Here is a 14,809-nt window from a genome sequence, read left to right as displayed (position 1 = left end):
TACTGTTGAAAAGTCGGAAGTTGTTCCTGCCATTTCTTGATTGATGCCAGGGTGTTAGTTTCAATTATGTAGCTGTGGTTCTTTTTAGATTTAAATGCACCCTCACTCAGCTTCGACTTGTGATCTTTGTTTTGTGTTTTACTGTAGAGGTCCATTTTCATTGTCTTGGCCTTATTGATGATTTCGAAGACTTAGTTTTTTGTGCTTAGTTAAGTGTGCACCGCACTCATTGGATGAGCTCCCATTAAGTGGATCAGTTTAACTATTCTCCATAGGCCTGGAGCCATAGCTGCTGATCTTCTTGGTCACAACTTTTCCTGACCAGGACTAGGACCCTAAGTTTCAGCCATACTCGTTGACTTGTTCTTAACAGCCTGAACCTGGGGTCTTTCAATGTGAGTCTTGTGTCTGTAGGCTTTCATACACCTCAGTTGTTCACAGCCTAAGTTATAAGCAGAGAGTAATGGTCAGACAATTTACAGTATGTTAGCTCATTATTACCTTAACACCTCCTCTCCCCTGTTCAGATGTTGTAGCTCTACCCAAATCTAGGAGCAAGATTGCAGACCTTTGATTTAAATAGAAGCAGCAACAAAGTGTCCAGCAGAACATCACGGTACCCTATCAGTAGTGTGAGAAGGAACATGAAGAAATGGTGGACATAATTTAAATAAAGAGAATACATGTTTTGTGGAACAATTTGCAATCCAATCTTGCCCAAAGTCATTTTCCTACAAGCTGATCGCTGATAGTGTTGAGTTGGGGCTGGACTCACCACAGTTCAAGTCATTGCTGACTTTGACACGCTGGTATCTAGTCAAATGTAATTGCCAAATAAAGGCATGTATTTAAATAAAGGTATAGGTTTCACAGAGCATAAATGTTTCATTCAAATCTGCATAAAATAGGTGTTTATCATTTAATATATATGTTGAAAAGATACTATTTTAATGGTCACTTCATTTGCCTTTCCTAAACAAGAGAATCTTTTCAGTCTTTTTTGCTTTTCAGTAAGTTAGTTGCTTTCTCTTTAGAAACTTCACTTCGAAAATGGATACTATGGTTAAAAATCACATGAGCTGGTAGTAGCTGACGTACTTTGTAATTTTGTAATCAGCCTAAAGAGGTTGGATTGAGAACCAGGTCTGTCATTTTTTCAAATTCAGCTATGCCTTTGTGCAAGATTTTATTGATGATGACATAAAAGATCAACAAGAGGAAAAAGTCTTTGGGTTTTTTTTGCATCAGTTTACATTCCTGAAAGATAAATAATATTGAAACCTTCTCAGGTAAGTTCTCAAAGGTGCCTAGTGCAATGATTTCAAACAGCTCACCGTGGCTCATAATTTTCAGCACTAACTAGGAGTGAAGAAATGCTGTATTTAGTTTTCTATCTAATCTAAATTTTCTTCTAGTGAGTTTCACTTTATATACTTTGTATAAAGTAGTCATATTCTAATGATTCTCAACTACAACATTATTTTACTATCATAAAGACTTCAATACCCTATTAGAGATATTAATTTCTTTAAGATAGCAAATCTATAAATACTTTAACACCTGCTGGAGCAGGCAGACAAGGATTGGTACCCTGTATATATTAAACTATGTATTTCACAAGATCTGTTTGAAATAATTGCCGAGATGAACACGTTGCCTGGTGAAAAATACATTTAACCAAAAACTACTGTGAAAAAACCTTTCAGATTCAGATAGACAGTAGAGTGTCAACATGTACAGTACGTCTACAAATGGATAGTTCTGGTTGCCTTGTTTTGGTCTCTGCTGTCTCTGTTCTTCTGTCCTGAGTCCTTGTGTCCTTCAAAGGACTTTATTCCCAATACAGCCAAACCCGGGTCTTTCAGCTGGAGTGCTCGGTTAGAGGGCTGCACTCGTGGGGCATCAGCCCAATAATGATAAAAACCCTGGGCACAGGACAGCTCAGTTTTGATTGAATCATTTATTTTCAATCTGTTGTTTTTAATGTTTAACAGTGGCTGATATTTTTTAATTTGCTTCTCACTTGCTGTTAAGAGATTTGCACTGTCTCTCCCTGGTCAGATAAGCGGTACTGATGAGTTCAATCTCGCAATCAGACAGAAGAGTGATTGGCTGCTGTCCCAACACCGATTGATTACCATTCTCCTGTAACTGATTGATGACCACGGTCCTTGCGTCAATTAACATGTTTGTTATGGTCCTGTACTACAGTTTACTGTGTTTGTAACTAGGGTACAGTGTGCAGACTCGATGGGCTCACGACAGGAGGCCTGAGTTATCCAGTGACAGAGCCTAATTGCGTGCTCACCATCTCTTCCCAGCAAAGTCCCAGGGCTTAGACGATGTCAGGGGTCAGGAGGGGTCAGAGACCAGCCTGCCGGTCTGAAGCTCCCTTCTTTCTGCTGCCACCCCAAAACTCGGCAGTCCACCAAGGAGACACAGCGACGTTCTATGTGAAGGTGAGCAGAGACCGCGCTGGACAGGAAGAAATTGTCGCGCCTCTCTTCCCTCTCTGCCAAGGGCTGGGAAATGTGAGAAAACAGGCTCAGAAAGAGCTGTTTTAATTCAGGTTGCAACATTAGAGTCATCGCCAAAAATATAACCAAACGTCTAAAAACAATGTATGCAGTATGCGCGTTTCTAGCTCGTTTTGGAATTACAGTTGCAGGAACTGTGTATGCGTATCAACACTTTGTATCTGGAAAAAAAATGGTTATCAATAAGGTTATTAAAGGAAGATTTGTCACTTGTTAAGTATTCTTATTGTTCCAAGACACAACTTCAGAATGAGTGATTCATACAGTACAAATTATACAGTGACCATTCTCTTTCTACATTCTCAGTAATCTTACTTGTCAGAATCACAATAACTGATTTTTTATTTATGCTACTAAAAGATGCTCTTCGTCTAGGAGTCACAGGTGTCTATTGCTACAGCTGTCATGCATTCCACACGTGCTCACAAACGCCGTGACATTCCCCACGCGCACCCACTCAGACGCTCACGCCAACTAATCTTCCCATCGCCTTTCACTCCCGTCACTACTTTAACCCTCCTCTTTCCCCTGACCATCGCTCACCATTTCGGATTCTTAGTGCGCATACCTTTCTTCCATAGCTTGTCCCGTTCCTTACTTCCTGACTCTTGCACGTTCCTGTCTTTGCGCTTTTGGATTGGTTGCCTCGCTGTGTTGTCTCCTCCCGGTCTTGACTATCGCCTGCCCCTTGGATTTTGGATAATAGGACTTGTGTTTCTTTTTTGGTAGCCTTTTCTATTTGGATTTCCTATTACTACGTGGGGAAATAAGCCTACTTGGACCCTGTATGGGGACCTTATTTTCAGCATTCATAATTGCTAACAGTGTTAGGAGGAATATATTGGTCCTGCAGATCTAATACTGGACCTGTTCCCATCCAGAGTTGGGTTCCATGTGAAGGGTCTGTTTCTGTGTCCCCTGGGATACTGGCAGTGATACTGGACATCAAAGCAATGAGGCAGAGCTAGGGGAGCTGCAGAACAGGCTAGGCTTCACAAAAATAGAATGACTTGTATTAAAAGATACTGGCACACAGCCACCTTCAAAGCCTGCACTCCTAACTTGTTGGACTCGAACCCTGGTCCTGGTGTGCAATCCAGTTAGTCTCATAGGTCATCTTAGATCGGTTTCTTTTTATATTAAAGTCAGCTGAAAGTAATTGATCAATTGAACAAGTAATTTCCTTTAGTTACAAGAATTCTTGTCCTTGATGGTTGAAACATATTATGATTTATGTTCAATTTATCTAAATCATCATTTAGAAAAATTGCCGTCATCAATATCTGACCTCCCTAATGTAGAAGTCACCTGTTGCACTAATCACATCTAATTTGTTCTATGAGATGGGTGATTTAATGTTTATCACTAGGCTGTACTGCTCAGGAACAGAAGACCCCTCTTTTTACTTCTGACACTTACAGTGGCTACTAAAAGTATACAGAATTGGAGTCCAGTTGTTTGAAAGTAACTTAGGTATGCACTGGCAGTCAGTAAATTATTTGATTACTCTCAATCGCATGTCATTGCTGTCCTTTTCTGTTGTGAGCGATAGTGTTAAAGGGAGGAGGTAGATCTGCCACAGGGAGAATGTGGAGCAGCCAAGTCTGTCAGCGTGTCTGTAAACTGTGGATCTCTCAGGCAGCCAATCAAAAGGATTTTAGTAGAAACCTGATTAAGGTTTTTATTTGTTAGTATGTAGGAATGTGAGAGGGGGTGTTTGTCTATTTTCTGCACCTTTCTCTTAAGAAATTCATATGAATATTTAAAAAATACATTGGTCTAAACATTTGCGGGATTGGCATTGGTTTGCGCGTGGCACTGACTCGGCCAGGGTCTGGGATTTGAGTCCTGCCAGTGAGGAGTGCACAGATCCCTCCTAGCCCTTGACAGGAGCAGCTCTGGTCTCTCTTGCCTTCCATGACTCCAACAGGATTTATAGTACTAAACCAAACACATTTGCAGTTGTTGGTTTTCCCAGCCTTTTGTTTCTGCTCCGCTGGGCTCAAATCACATTAATCAAAGTTCGAGTGGGCATACTTTTATAAAGCAGCCTGATTGTGCCTCTCTCGGCCTTGGCACATTGTTCTGCTCATCTGACAGCCTTGTGACTGTGAGAGCAGCGGCCTCGAATGACAGTGTGCAGTTCCTTTGGTGTACACAAGGAGGCGCCCAGGTGTGGATTTACTCACTGTTGCTTGGGCATCCATCAAAAAGCAGTTGTAACTTCCAGTTTCCCTTGTTTCCTGTGTCCCGGTCGGTTTGTTTAAGGTTCTAATTATTTGCCTTCGATTTCTCTTTAAACTGTCAAATATAGACACATTTTCATATTGCTCTGAAAGGTATTTGTGCTCTTGAAAATCTTTAAAGCAAAAAAAGAGGAAAAAGACAAAACTTGAAAGGTCCCACCGTGGTAAATATAAGAGAAAAATACAAAATTATACATAGGATTATGGTTGTTGAGTCTTCACTAGTATGGCCTTTCTTTCTTTTCTTTGTAACCATTGTGAAAGCCTGGTTTACGATGCAGAGGATGTCTTTGATCATCAAAGGGGAATAGCACACAAACAGTCACGTTATGATTCCAGAATGAATGAGAAAGCACTGGCCAGTGTATTTTTTTTAAATCAGGAATGATACACTTTGACACAAGACCACAGAAGGTTTTAAAAATTAACCCCAGGAGCTCCCTTTAGTTCTGCCTTGGATGAAGAGAGGGTGTTTTCTGAACATGGGAAAGTCCAGGAGGACCGGTGAGTAATCTTGTCTAAGCTTTTTAAACGTCAAGTCAACATCGACCCTCTGTACCCCGTGTGTGTCTGGGACACAGGTGAAAGGAGACCCTGAGCCCACGGTGCTCTGGTACCGAGACGGGGAGCCCGTATCCGAGGGAGGGTGCTTCCACTTCCAGCGGATGGGCGAAGGGGTCTATGTGTTCACGGTCACGGACGTCAACTCCGAGAGCACCGGCCGATACCTCTGCCACATCACCAACTGCGCTGGCACCGAGCAGACCACCGTCCGGCTGGAGCTCAGGGGTGAGCTGGTACACAGGGGGAGGGCAGAGCGCAGGGATCTCCACCCCTGCCCCCGTCCTGCAGGCTTTGTAGGGAACCATTAGATCACCAGTTTCCGCAGAAGTGGAATAATTCCGGTGTGAGCAATTAGGCAGATAGTGAATGAAATAATTTAGAGATCATCCATCTATCCATCCATCCATTTTCTAATCATTTTATTCAGTGCAGGGTTGTGGGGATCCAGAGCCTATCCCAGCAAGCAGTGGCCTCAAGGCAGGGTACAGGACCTCAGTACATCACAGGGCAGACACACAAACACTCACACACTTGCATCAGGGACAGTTTTTAATTTTCCAAGTAACCTACCAGGATGTCCTTGGATTGTGGGAGAACACCAGAGCATCCAGAGGAAACTCCTAGGAAACTAGGAAACCTAGGGTCCCTGCGGTGTGAGGCAGCAATGCTCAACTATTTCTCTCTTTTATTTAACTATTGTTTGTTTCTTTTCAGACCAGCTGAGGCTGCCAGGTGGGAGTCAGAGTAGCCTAAAGTAAGTAGAATCCTTATATGAAGCAGGAGGGGGAATCAGTGCTTAGAAAATGGATCTACACCTATTCATTTCCTCACCACCCCTCTGTCAGTCTGTATATTACATTTGTATTAAGTATATGTATTTTGAGTACTTTAACAAATTCATCTTAAATTAAACCAATTTTAAACAAAATACTAATTCTCAGAAGTGTTTCAGTGCTCATTGTCTTTTAGAATTTCGATACTCTGACCAAGATCTTTCTTCTCAAGAAAAGTGCTAAACACTAAAGTACATTAATGCTATAGCACAATTTTATATACTTTGAATATGTATTGCTTTCATAATTTATAAACAAGAATAACACTTGGAGTGTTACTGATTTTAAGTAATTTGAGTATTTCTCCTGTTGTTTAGTATCTGAAATGACTAATTTTCTTTCCAGCTGAAAACTACAGATGCAATAGAATGATTTAGTAAATCTCTGTAAGTGTTACATATACAGTATATGTGTGAGCATTTCAGTATAAAATCTAAAAGGTTTTTTATCTCTTATCTCTCTGAATTACTGCAGTGTTTTGGTCCTGTTTTTATCGTCAACAGCGGGTGTGAAAATGTTTTACTTTAGAGTACTGTAATATCCAGGAAAAAACAATTCTACAAAACTTTTTTCTGGGCTTAGTTCCTTAATCGGTTTAGAGTCCCAAGGCGTTAGTACCATATATGCCTTGGGAATCTGTCGTGTCTGTGAAACATCCTCTAAGGATTCCTGGAACTTGTGCTCAGATTGTTTCACTTGTTTTTGAGTGCATAACCGTTTTCCCATATAAGTATATAAAATGGAGCAACTACACCCATTTCATTTAACCTTAGTGGGTACGTTCATGAGTAATCACAAATGTTTGTGTTTGTTGGTGTTTTGAACACAATCAGGAAAATGCACACAGTAGAATAATGGCAGTGTTTACATCAGGCCTAGTCTACATTGCCTCTACAGAAGGAGGAAATCTTGCACAAAGGAAAACAATATTACAGGGCGTCGAATCCTGCATCCACAGAGCCGTGTGACTGTGCGTTTTCACTCCACTACAGATTAACTCATTCCTGTCTAAAATGGACCAGTTTCACAGCTGGTCCCAGCTCTTCCATTACCAATGCCTAAAGCACCTCGATAACCAGCAGACGCAACATCCCTGAATACGAGGACTAGACACCCCTGCAATATTTCTTTAATTGAGCACTTTATTTAATTGATCAATAACTTAGAAATATTTCCTATCATTCCCGATCAGGAGGTTAGGAACCTGTGCTCTAAAATCTGCAGCAGCAAATTTAATCCAAGTCACAGCACCAAAGTAGTTTCACAGCCTGAAATCAAGCTGCTTTCTCAGACCCACCTCTGAATGGATCATCAGACCTGTCCATTGCCACAGGAAGTTGAAATACTCTTCAGAATCAACATGGAGCCGTAGTTTAGAGGCACCACTGGCATAGGCTCCTATTAAGTGTATTAGCAGATTGATTTGTTCATCCTTTTATGTTTCCATCCCGTATTGCATTGGTCTGCAAATAGAGCGCATTGTGTGCCCCAAGTGCACAACTGCTAGAAAATAACCAGACATACTTACCCTCACATCCACCCATCGACTTCCTAATACACCCTGGACACACCACGGCCAGTTACTTCAGAAGTCAGTTAACTTACTAGCATGTCTTTGGACTGTGGAAGGAAACCGGAGCCTCCAGAGGACACCCACATAAATCTGGGGAGAACATAGAACCCCCCACACAGCCGGCACCCCAGGAATTGAACAAGGCCTAAGCACTGCATGGCTGCCCCATGCTTCCCCTCCCGTTACTATGACGCGTGCTGTGATATTCCGAGGCGATGCGATGCTGGAATGGCAGGAAGTTCCACACGGGAGCACGCATCCTGTCTGGGAATGGCTGTCTGTGTAAGTGATTGCCGTCCTCTCCGTGTGTCCACAGGCGGGTCCGCAGCTGGGGGGAGAGCCACCCGCGCTTTGTCACCAAGCCCTGCAGCCAGACCGTGAGGGCGGGCGAGACTGTCAGCTTCCGGACCAGGGTCACCGGGCGGCCTGCGCCCCAGGTCACCTGGCTCAAGGTGTCTGCCTCTGGGTGCCGTCCGCGAAAAGCATTGTGCAGAAAGGACAAGAAGTAAAACCAGAATGAGCTCAAGCACATGAATGAATGTTAAGAAAAGAACATTGCTTTCCTGTTGAAAACACAGCAGCACACCTGTGTACAGTATGTACTATATACAATATAGGATTCCGTTCACACTCTAAAATCAAAATATTCATCTTGCCACTTACAACCAGGCAGCTGCAAGGGCAAACAGGAGAAAACCGTGTCGGTGGGAAAGACCACCATGGAGTGTAGACTGTGAGGAGGCAAGATTGCAAAATGAACCAGGCCAAGGTTAGCAAGTTAGCCTGGGAAATGGCAAACCTTAGAACAAGGACAACACCACAGGAAACCGTCAGATCTCCTACTTGTGTTTGAAAAATGTTAGCTGCTCATTTAGCAGATTATTATCAGAGCCCGAATGAGTAGAATAGAGCATTGAGATGGATGCTTGGCCTCTGACCAGAGGTTATTTGTCAAGGGTGGCATGTAATAGTTTACATATTCCATTAATGACAGTTCTGGGCTCCAGAGACATTTTAGAATAAAAACCATTTGTTTTTAACGAACCAAAAATAAAATGTTCTCTTTATAGGAATGAGGTGCTCAGTTCATCTCAAACACAGTACACCAGATTCGATTTCAGGCTGGGGTGCTTTCTGTGGGGAGTTTGAGTGGTCTTCCTGTCATGATTGTGGTCTGTTGGAATAATATGAGGCTCAGAGACAGTTATATTGTAAGATGCCTAGCATGGTTGTTTCCAGTACTTGAGTAATTCAAGGGTTCGGTGCACATTCAATGATTTGGCTCTTACCCCTACGCTAGTAAGTAGATGGACCACAAAATAACTTCCCTTCATTGTTCTCAGTCACGCAGTGCAGTTGCCGTCCCCTAAATATGGGAACAGTTCACTTCTGAGGATTTCTTAAACCCCCCCATTCTAGCCTTTCCTGTTTTGAATTCCTGCCCAATTGCTTGGTATGTAACAAGCCTATATCTGATAGCTCGGAGGCCATATCTCATGGACGAGGGTTTTAGAGGAGGTGGGCGAACAAAGGGGACTGAGACAGATTGAAACAAGCAGGGAGCTGAAAGGTCAGAGGAGCCTGATGCACTCACAGCCTTTGGGATTTTACTCTATATGTTCAGAAATCGCCACGTATGAACAATAAAGCCTTTTACTAGATGTACTGGGTGTGAAAAATGGAGCACGGGGCTCTGTTCAAATGTTGGGGAGGAAAGCTTTTGCAGTGTTCTCAGCCATCATGAGTTGGTGCCAGAATCAAGCCAGGTTCATGAATGTTTGGTTATACATAAACTGGGGAGAAAGTTATCTTCCAAATTTTAAATACACACATTGTAAATGAATAAAGGAATCATATAGATATCAAATGGTAACCAAATGGAAAAATAAATCTATTTGTCATCTGTAGTTTTACTTATGTATGGAAAGGTTGAAGATGGAATCAAAATTGGGAGCAATCTGTTACAAAAAGTACAAGTACAACCAGTGCAGCACTGATGTGAAATTGCACCTTGGACAGTTATAAAAAACCTTTCCTTACAAGCCACTTGTTAGGGTTGGAATATTTGTTAAGACGAGCGAAAGCACAGCAGAGAATTGTTGAGATCAATCAGTAAAACAGGGACATGGATAAAATGCAACAAAGCAGCAACTGACGTACAGTAAGCTTGCTGTAGATCTGAATTTCTCAGTGACAAAACTTGATGTACCTGTAAGATTCAGCAGAAATATTAATAGCCGTTAGCATTTGTGTTCGAGTTCAGACTGAGTGCTGCAGTGCACTCGTTGTTCGCATACGTGCCATCTCGTGACTGTGTCTCTCCTCTTTGCAGGACTCTGTGCCGCTGGATGCCAGCGCCGCGGCCCAGGATTTCCACTTGGCTGGGTACTATGTGCTGGAGCTGCGGAAGGCAAGCAGCAAGGACCAGGGCGTTTACACCTGTGTGCTGACCAACCTGGCCGGGCAGACTAGTGCCAGCGCTCAGCTAACCATCAGAGGTGATTGCCGCCAACACAGCCTGCTCCCTCTGCGTCTGTGTACTTTGCACCCCGTTACGCAATGACCCGTTATTGCAGGGCACACAACGTCACAAACACACACACTCACACCAAGGTCAGTCTTCTCAGAAGCCACTTAAGGTATACAAACACACAGAGAAGGCCCCAGCACTATGATGCAGCAATGCTAACCACTGTGCCACACTGCCATCTGCTAGAACAATATGTTGACTGAAATTCTGAAGTGGTCACTGCACCACTAAGGATGATCTTTATCAGAGCAGAGCTCTTTCTGCAGTGTCTCAGGCATGCACGCCTAAGCTTCAACAGACTTCTGCAAAGGCAGAGGCTTTGTTTTGTATTTCTGTGTTTAGCACATTCAAACATGCTTTAACAGTACTGGAGATTCCCACCTGTTTGTACTATTGGTTCAGGTTTCACATCCATAAGCGACCCTGTCATACCACAGTAATTTTCTAAAGTAATTTTCCATGTTTCCGATTTCAATTAGTGCTTCCGTCTCAAGCATGTTGCAATCCGGCAGTGTGCATTAGTGATTAGGAGTAAAACCATCCTTTCAGTAAGCTTTTTGCCTTGCAAGTACTGACAGAGCTAAAGCAAATATCACTGGGCCATTATTTTGAAAATATAAAACTGCAGTTGGCTAATTAGCATATAGAAGTTCGAGTAGCTGTGTCAGCATGCATAGGCTGCATAAGAACAGGTACTGTAAAGGATTGAAGAAGTCTCTACAGCTGGAATGTTGTATTTCTTTTCCTTTCAGCCTGGAATAAACCTAATTAGCATATACATATATATCAGTAATCACAGTGATCCCATTTATAAATTGTCTTTTGAGTAAATACTTCAATGCTAAAACTAGAGCCTCTGGAAAATATAGCTGTAATAAGTAATACTGTACATCTGATCATTGGCATGTCAAACATTTGATGACACCATTATGTTGATGTTATAATATAAATGTTAGCTTTTGTAATTAGCAGTACAGTAACATGTAGCTAAGTGTCCTGAAAAATAGCAACAACCTCAATGTCCTCCTGTCAACAACCTCTAACAAATCGCAGCATCAAACATTAAACAGAAATTGATTTCAAAGACCCCTCTGTCCAAACTGAATCTCAGAGACAAATATTTAAATAGTATGCTAAGAAATTCAGGAGTGGAATCACTTAAATAGTGATGCTTACGTGTGACGAGTCAATCGCACAGACAAGATTTGAACTATGAGCCTTGCAGGACACGGGACCTCACAGCTTTCAGTGTCCCTGTGCCATACCTGCTCTCACCAAAGGCCTCGGCATTCCATCAGGACCTCTTCAGCACCACCTGTTGTGGTGGAAGAGTCGTCCCACCCGCGCCATGGAACTCTGGGCTCTTTATAATCCCCCTGTGCATTGCCTGGGACCTCAGTCATTGCTTGTCCCATTGTCCTCATTGTACTTACTCTTGTGCTCTGACCGTGTTTGCTTGATCTAGGATTCCTGGATTCCCCCTGCACTGCTTGCTGAGTGTCCCTGGCCTTGGACTTGCTTGTACTCCTTGAGTTCTGTCTACAGGTCTCCCTTTGGTACTTTAGTCTGTGCTCTCCTGTTTCAACCCTCTGCCTGCGTTCGGATTGCGGTTCGGGACTTTGTTTTGTTTTCACCTGCTTCTCCCTCACCCTTGCTGCTGATCACCTGCTGCTGGTGCTTCACCCCTGACAGAGTTCTCGCCATTGCCTGCATCTGGATCCAGCCTTTAGTCTCTGATTGCTGCATCATAATGTAAGTACAATGATATTACACCCTGTGAAGCTGCCCCTGCTCTAACAAACTGCCCTTCTCATGATCTTTTCAGATCCCAGCCCTCCAGCCAGCCCAGCCCTCAACTGTACCAGAAAACAGTAAGTACACTAAACAGTTGTGCATAGTTTGTTTAGCCATAAAAAACTGCTGAAGATTTCTAAATGGGTTTCAGTGCAGGAAATTATAAAATGTTTACCAGCACTTGAAGTGGAATTTGATAGCATAACTGAATTTGTCTCTGATCATGACAGTTACATCATCGAGGCATTCTTCAAGTTGCTATTTTGGAATATTTGTCTTACAGTCCTCTCACATATTAATGGCATGTCTCTTGCCATTCATATCTGGGACAATTGCTTACTGAAAGCAGCCACACAGATCATAACTGTAGAGAATGTTTAAAGTGTTGTCCATGCATGATGCTAGATGTTCAAGGCCATTTGAGAGATGCAATTGATCAGGAAGCCTGTATCACAAAGCTGCCACTTGAACCATATACACATGTTGAGTCACTTGCTGTTCTCCTGCTGTATTTTACCTAGTCTTTCTAGAAAAGGAAGTAAACATATTTCCACCAAATCCTGTGGTATTTAAGGAGGTCCAGAAAGTACTATAAAATATTGTGAAACTTCGGGTTTCAAACCTCAGGTCTCCTTGACTGTGAGGCATGGCAAGAGACTGGTGGATCTGATACAGGGGTTTGCAACCAGTAAAGTTAGAATCCACCAAATGCACAATAAGCCCGTATAAGAATGAATCCTGAACATACTGTAGGTACAAGAGGTCCTCAGATATCCCAGTGAACAAAGTGATAAAGTCTTTCATAAAGTTTATGAAAAATTACTAGTTTTACAACCCAGAATAATGCAAAAAGAAACCACCCTTTACTCAATTAGCTCACACCTTTCTGAAGGCAGTGAGCATAATTGACCCACAAAAAGTGTCTAGCTTTGATGTGAAAGCCCCAGTCTTAGTTCCTGAACCAGTGATATGGAAACAAATAATTTACAAATAATATATTTATTATTTATGATCTGTGAAATACTATTGAATCGCACATGTTACAAACAATCTGATTAAATACCCCAACAAATATGTGCACAACTCTGGTAATCAAGGTGCAAATGCATGTAATTTGTAGTAATAGTACAACTAATCGATGATTTCAGTAAGAAATTGAGTTTGTAATTCAGTGCTTAATTGTAAACTGGTGTCTTAATGACGCAACTGTATTGATCTTCTGGAACTCACATATAGGTTACAGAGCCAAGTCATGGTAAACATTGTGACACATTGATAACTTTTATTCTAATGCATTGTTAATGGCTCTACTTGATTTTGTAAATAAGTAATATATGACTTTACGTAATACAGAAATGTGCAATGTCATGATAAAGAGAGATAAGATTACTATAGGACTTTAGTTTGATCTCTTTTCAGTTTTGTTAGCTGATAAAGCAGAAAAGCAATATGATTAAAATTAATTTGACTTCTTGTCAGTGTGTCAGTATAGAAATACTCAAAATAATATAGCTCAAAATCTCATTTAAAAATTATTTTATCTAAAGGGGTCAGCATCTTATAAATTGAACTGTGCAATGGGACATAAACGATCAACATTGATTCGAAAGGAGATTATGCATTATTTAAAAAAAAACTTATTACAAATACCCAGTAGATCACACCTTCTGGATTTTCTTTGTAGTTCTAAACAAGCTTGGGGGAAGACTGCATAGATATGCTGATGATGCTAACCTTAAAGTCACATAGTTTAAATATGGGAAAGACATCTAGAACACATTCAGGTTATCTGGGTGATGGAGCAGCTGATTCAATAAAAGAATCTCTTTTAAAGTACAGGCTGTTGGAATGCTTGTCTATTCTATACTATGGTAGCTGGCAAGCCCATCTAGATAAACTCTTTTATATGAAGAGATCTGTGAGATTTGTGTTTGTCTGCTACAGTGGTTAGGAATGTGGGTTTAGGGTATGTTTTAAAGGTCACTTAGATCTTAATCCTAGCTGGAAACTGTGGAGTATTTCTTTCAGCCAGGGCTTGATTGAGATGGTTTTCTCCTCTGTAATCCTTTAAAACCCACTGATTAGAGAAAACACAACTCAACAGGAGGCTTACCCATGTGTGAAAACACAAACAAATGTGAAGATCTGAGTGGATGAAGAATGTTCTAAAAATGTGCAAGAGCTGTATCGTGTACTGTACATGAAGAACTAAGAAACACGTAGAGAAATAAGCATTGTGCTAATTATTCAGTTCTATTTGTTAAAATAACCAAGGAATTTTGTTTGCTAAGAGCCCAGGAAAGGGTGAGAGGAGGTCATTGAAGTCATCAAACTTGTTTGGTTACTTATAAAAATGACATCAGTCATATCTTGAAGGTTCCGGAGAATCAGCTTCAGCCTCAAGGCTTTTTAGCTATGAAATGCCTCCTGTTCTGAGTTAAAAATGTACTTTGTTATTTGCAGATGTGTGCAGGTGCTTTTGTTTCACTGAAAGTATGAGGTAATCCATTGAGTTGATTTGTCAATACTTTTCAGGGCTTTGAATAGTTGTATCGCCTTGTAATGTCCTCTATTGAAGACTCCCCTAATGAGTGGTGTGCTTTATGTTGCCTGTGGACGACATTCTCTTTAGACTTATTATTCTGGGTGCTCTTATTTAAACTCTTTTTAGGACAGAGATGTTCTTTTCTTAGTGTAGCGACCACAATTGTGCAGTCTACTCAGTGAGGTCT

General features: G+C 41.6%; 1 protein-coding gene across 1 annotated transcript in view; it reads left to right on the top strand.

Annotated features, from left to right (window-relative positions):
• mylk5 (myosin, light chain kinase 5) overlaps positions 1–14,809 on the top strand; it is a 56,969-nt gene that overhangs the window by 1,972 nt on the left and 40,188 nt on the right. Inside the window, exons 2-7 of the mRNA XM_015361977.2 lie at positions 2,322–2,459; positions 5,365–5,572; positions 6,062–6,101; positions 8,070–8,205; positions 10,086–10,251; positions 12,109–12,154. Of these exons, the coding sequence (XP_015217463.2) occupies positions 2,343–2,459; positions 5,365–5,572; positions 6,062–6,101; positions 8,070–8,205; positions 10,086–10,251; positions 12,109–12,154 (713 nt within the window). The 5' untranslated portion in view covers positions 2,322–2,342. The remainder of the gene's footprint in view (positions 1–2,321; positions 2,460–5,364; positions 5,573–6,061; positions 6,102–8,069; positions 8,206–10,085; positions 10,252–12,108; positions 12,155–14,809) is intronic.

The sequence above is a fragment of the Lepisosteus oculatus genome, chromosome 28 (assembly GCF_040954835.1).
Source record: "Lepisosteus oculatus isolate fLepOcu1 chromosome 28, fLepOcu1.hap2, whole genome shotgun sequence".
Taxonomy (NCBI): Eukaryota; Metazoa; Chordata; class Actinopteri; order Semionotiformes; family Lepisosteidae; genus Lepisosteus; species Lepisosteus oculatus.
Note: the sequence above shows the minus strand (reverse complement) of the source record. Positions and strands in the feature narration are given on the sequence as shown.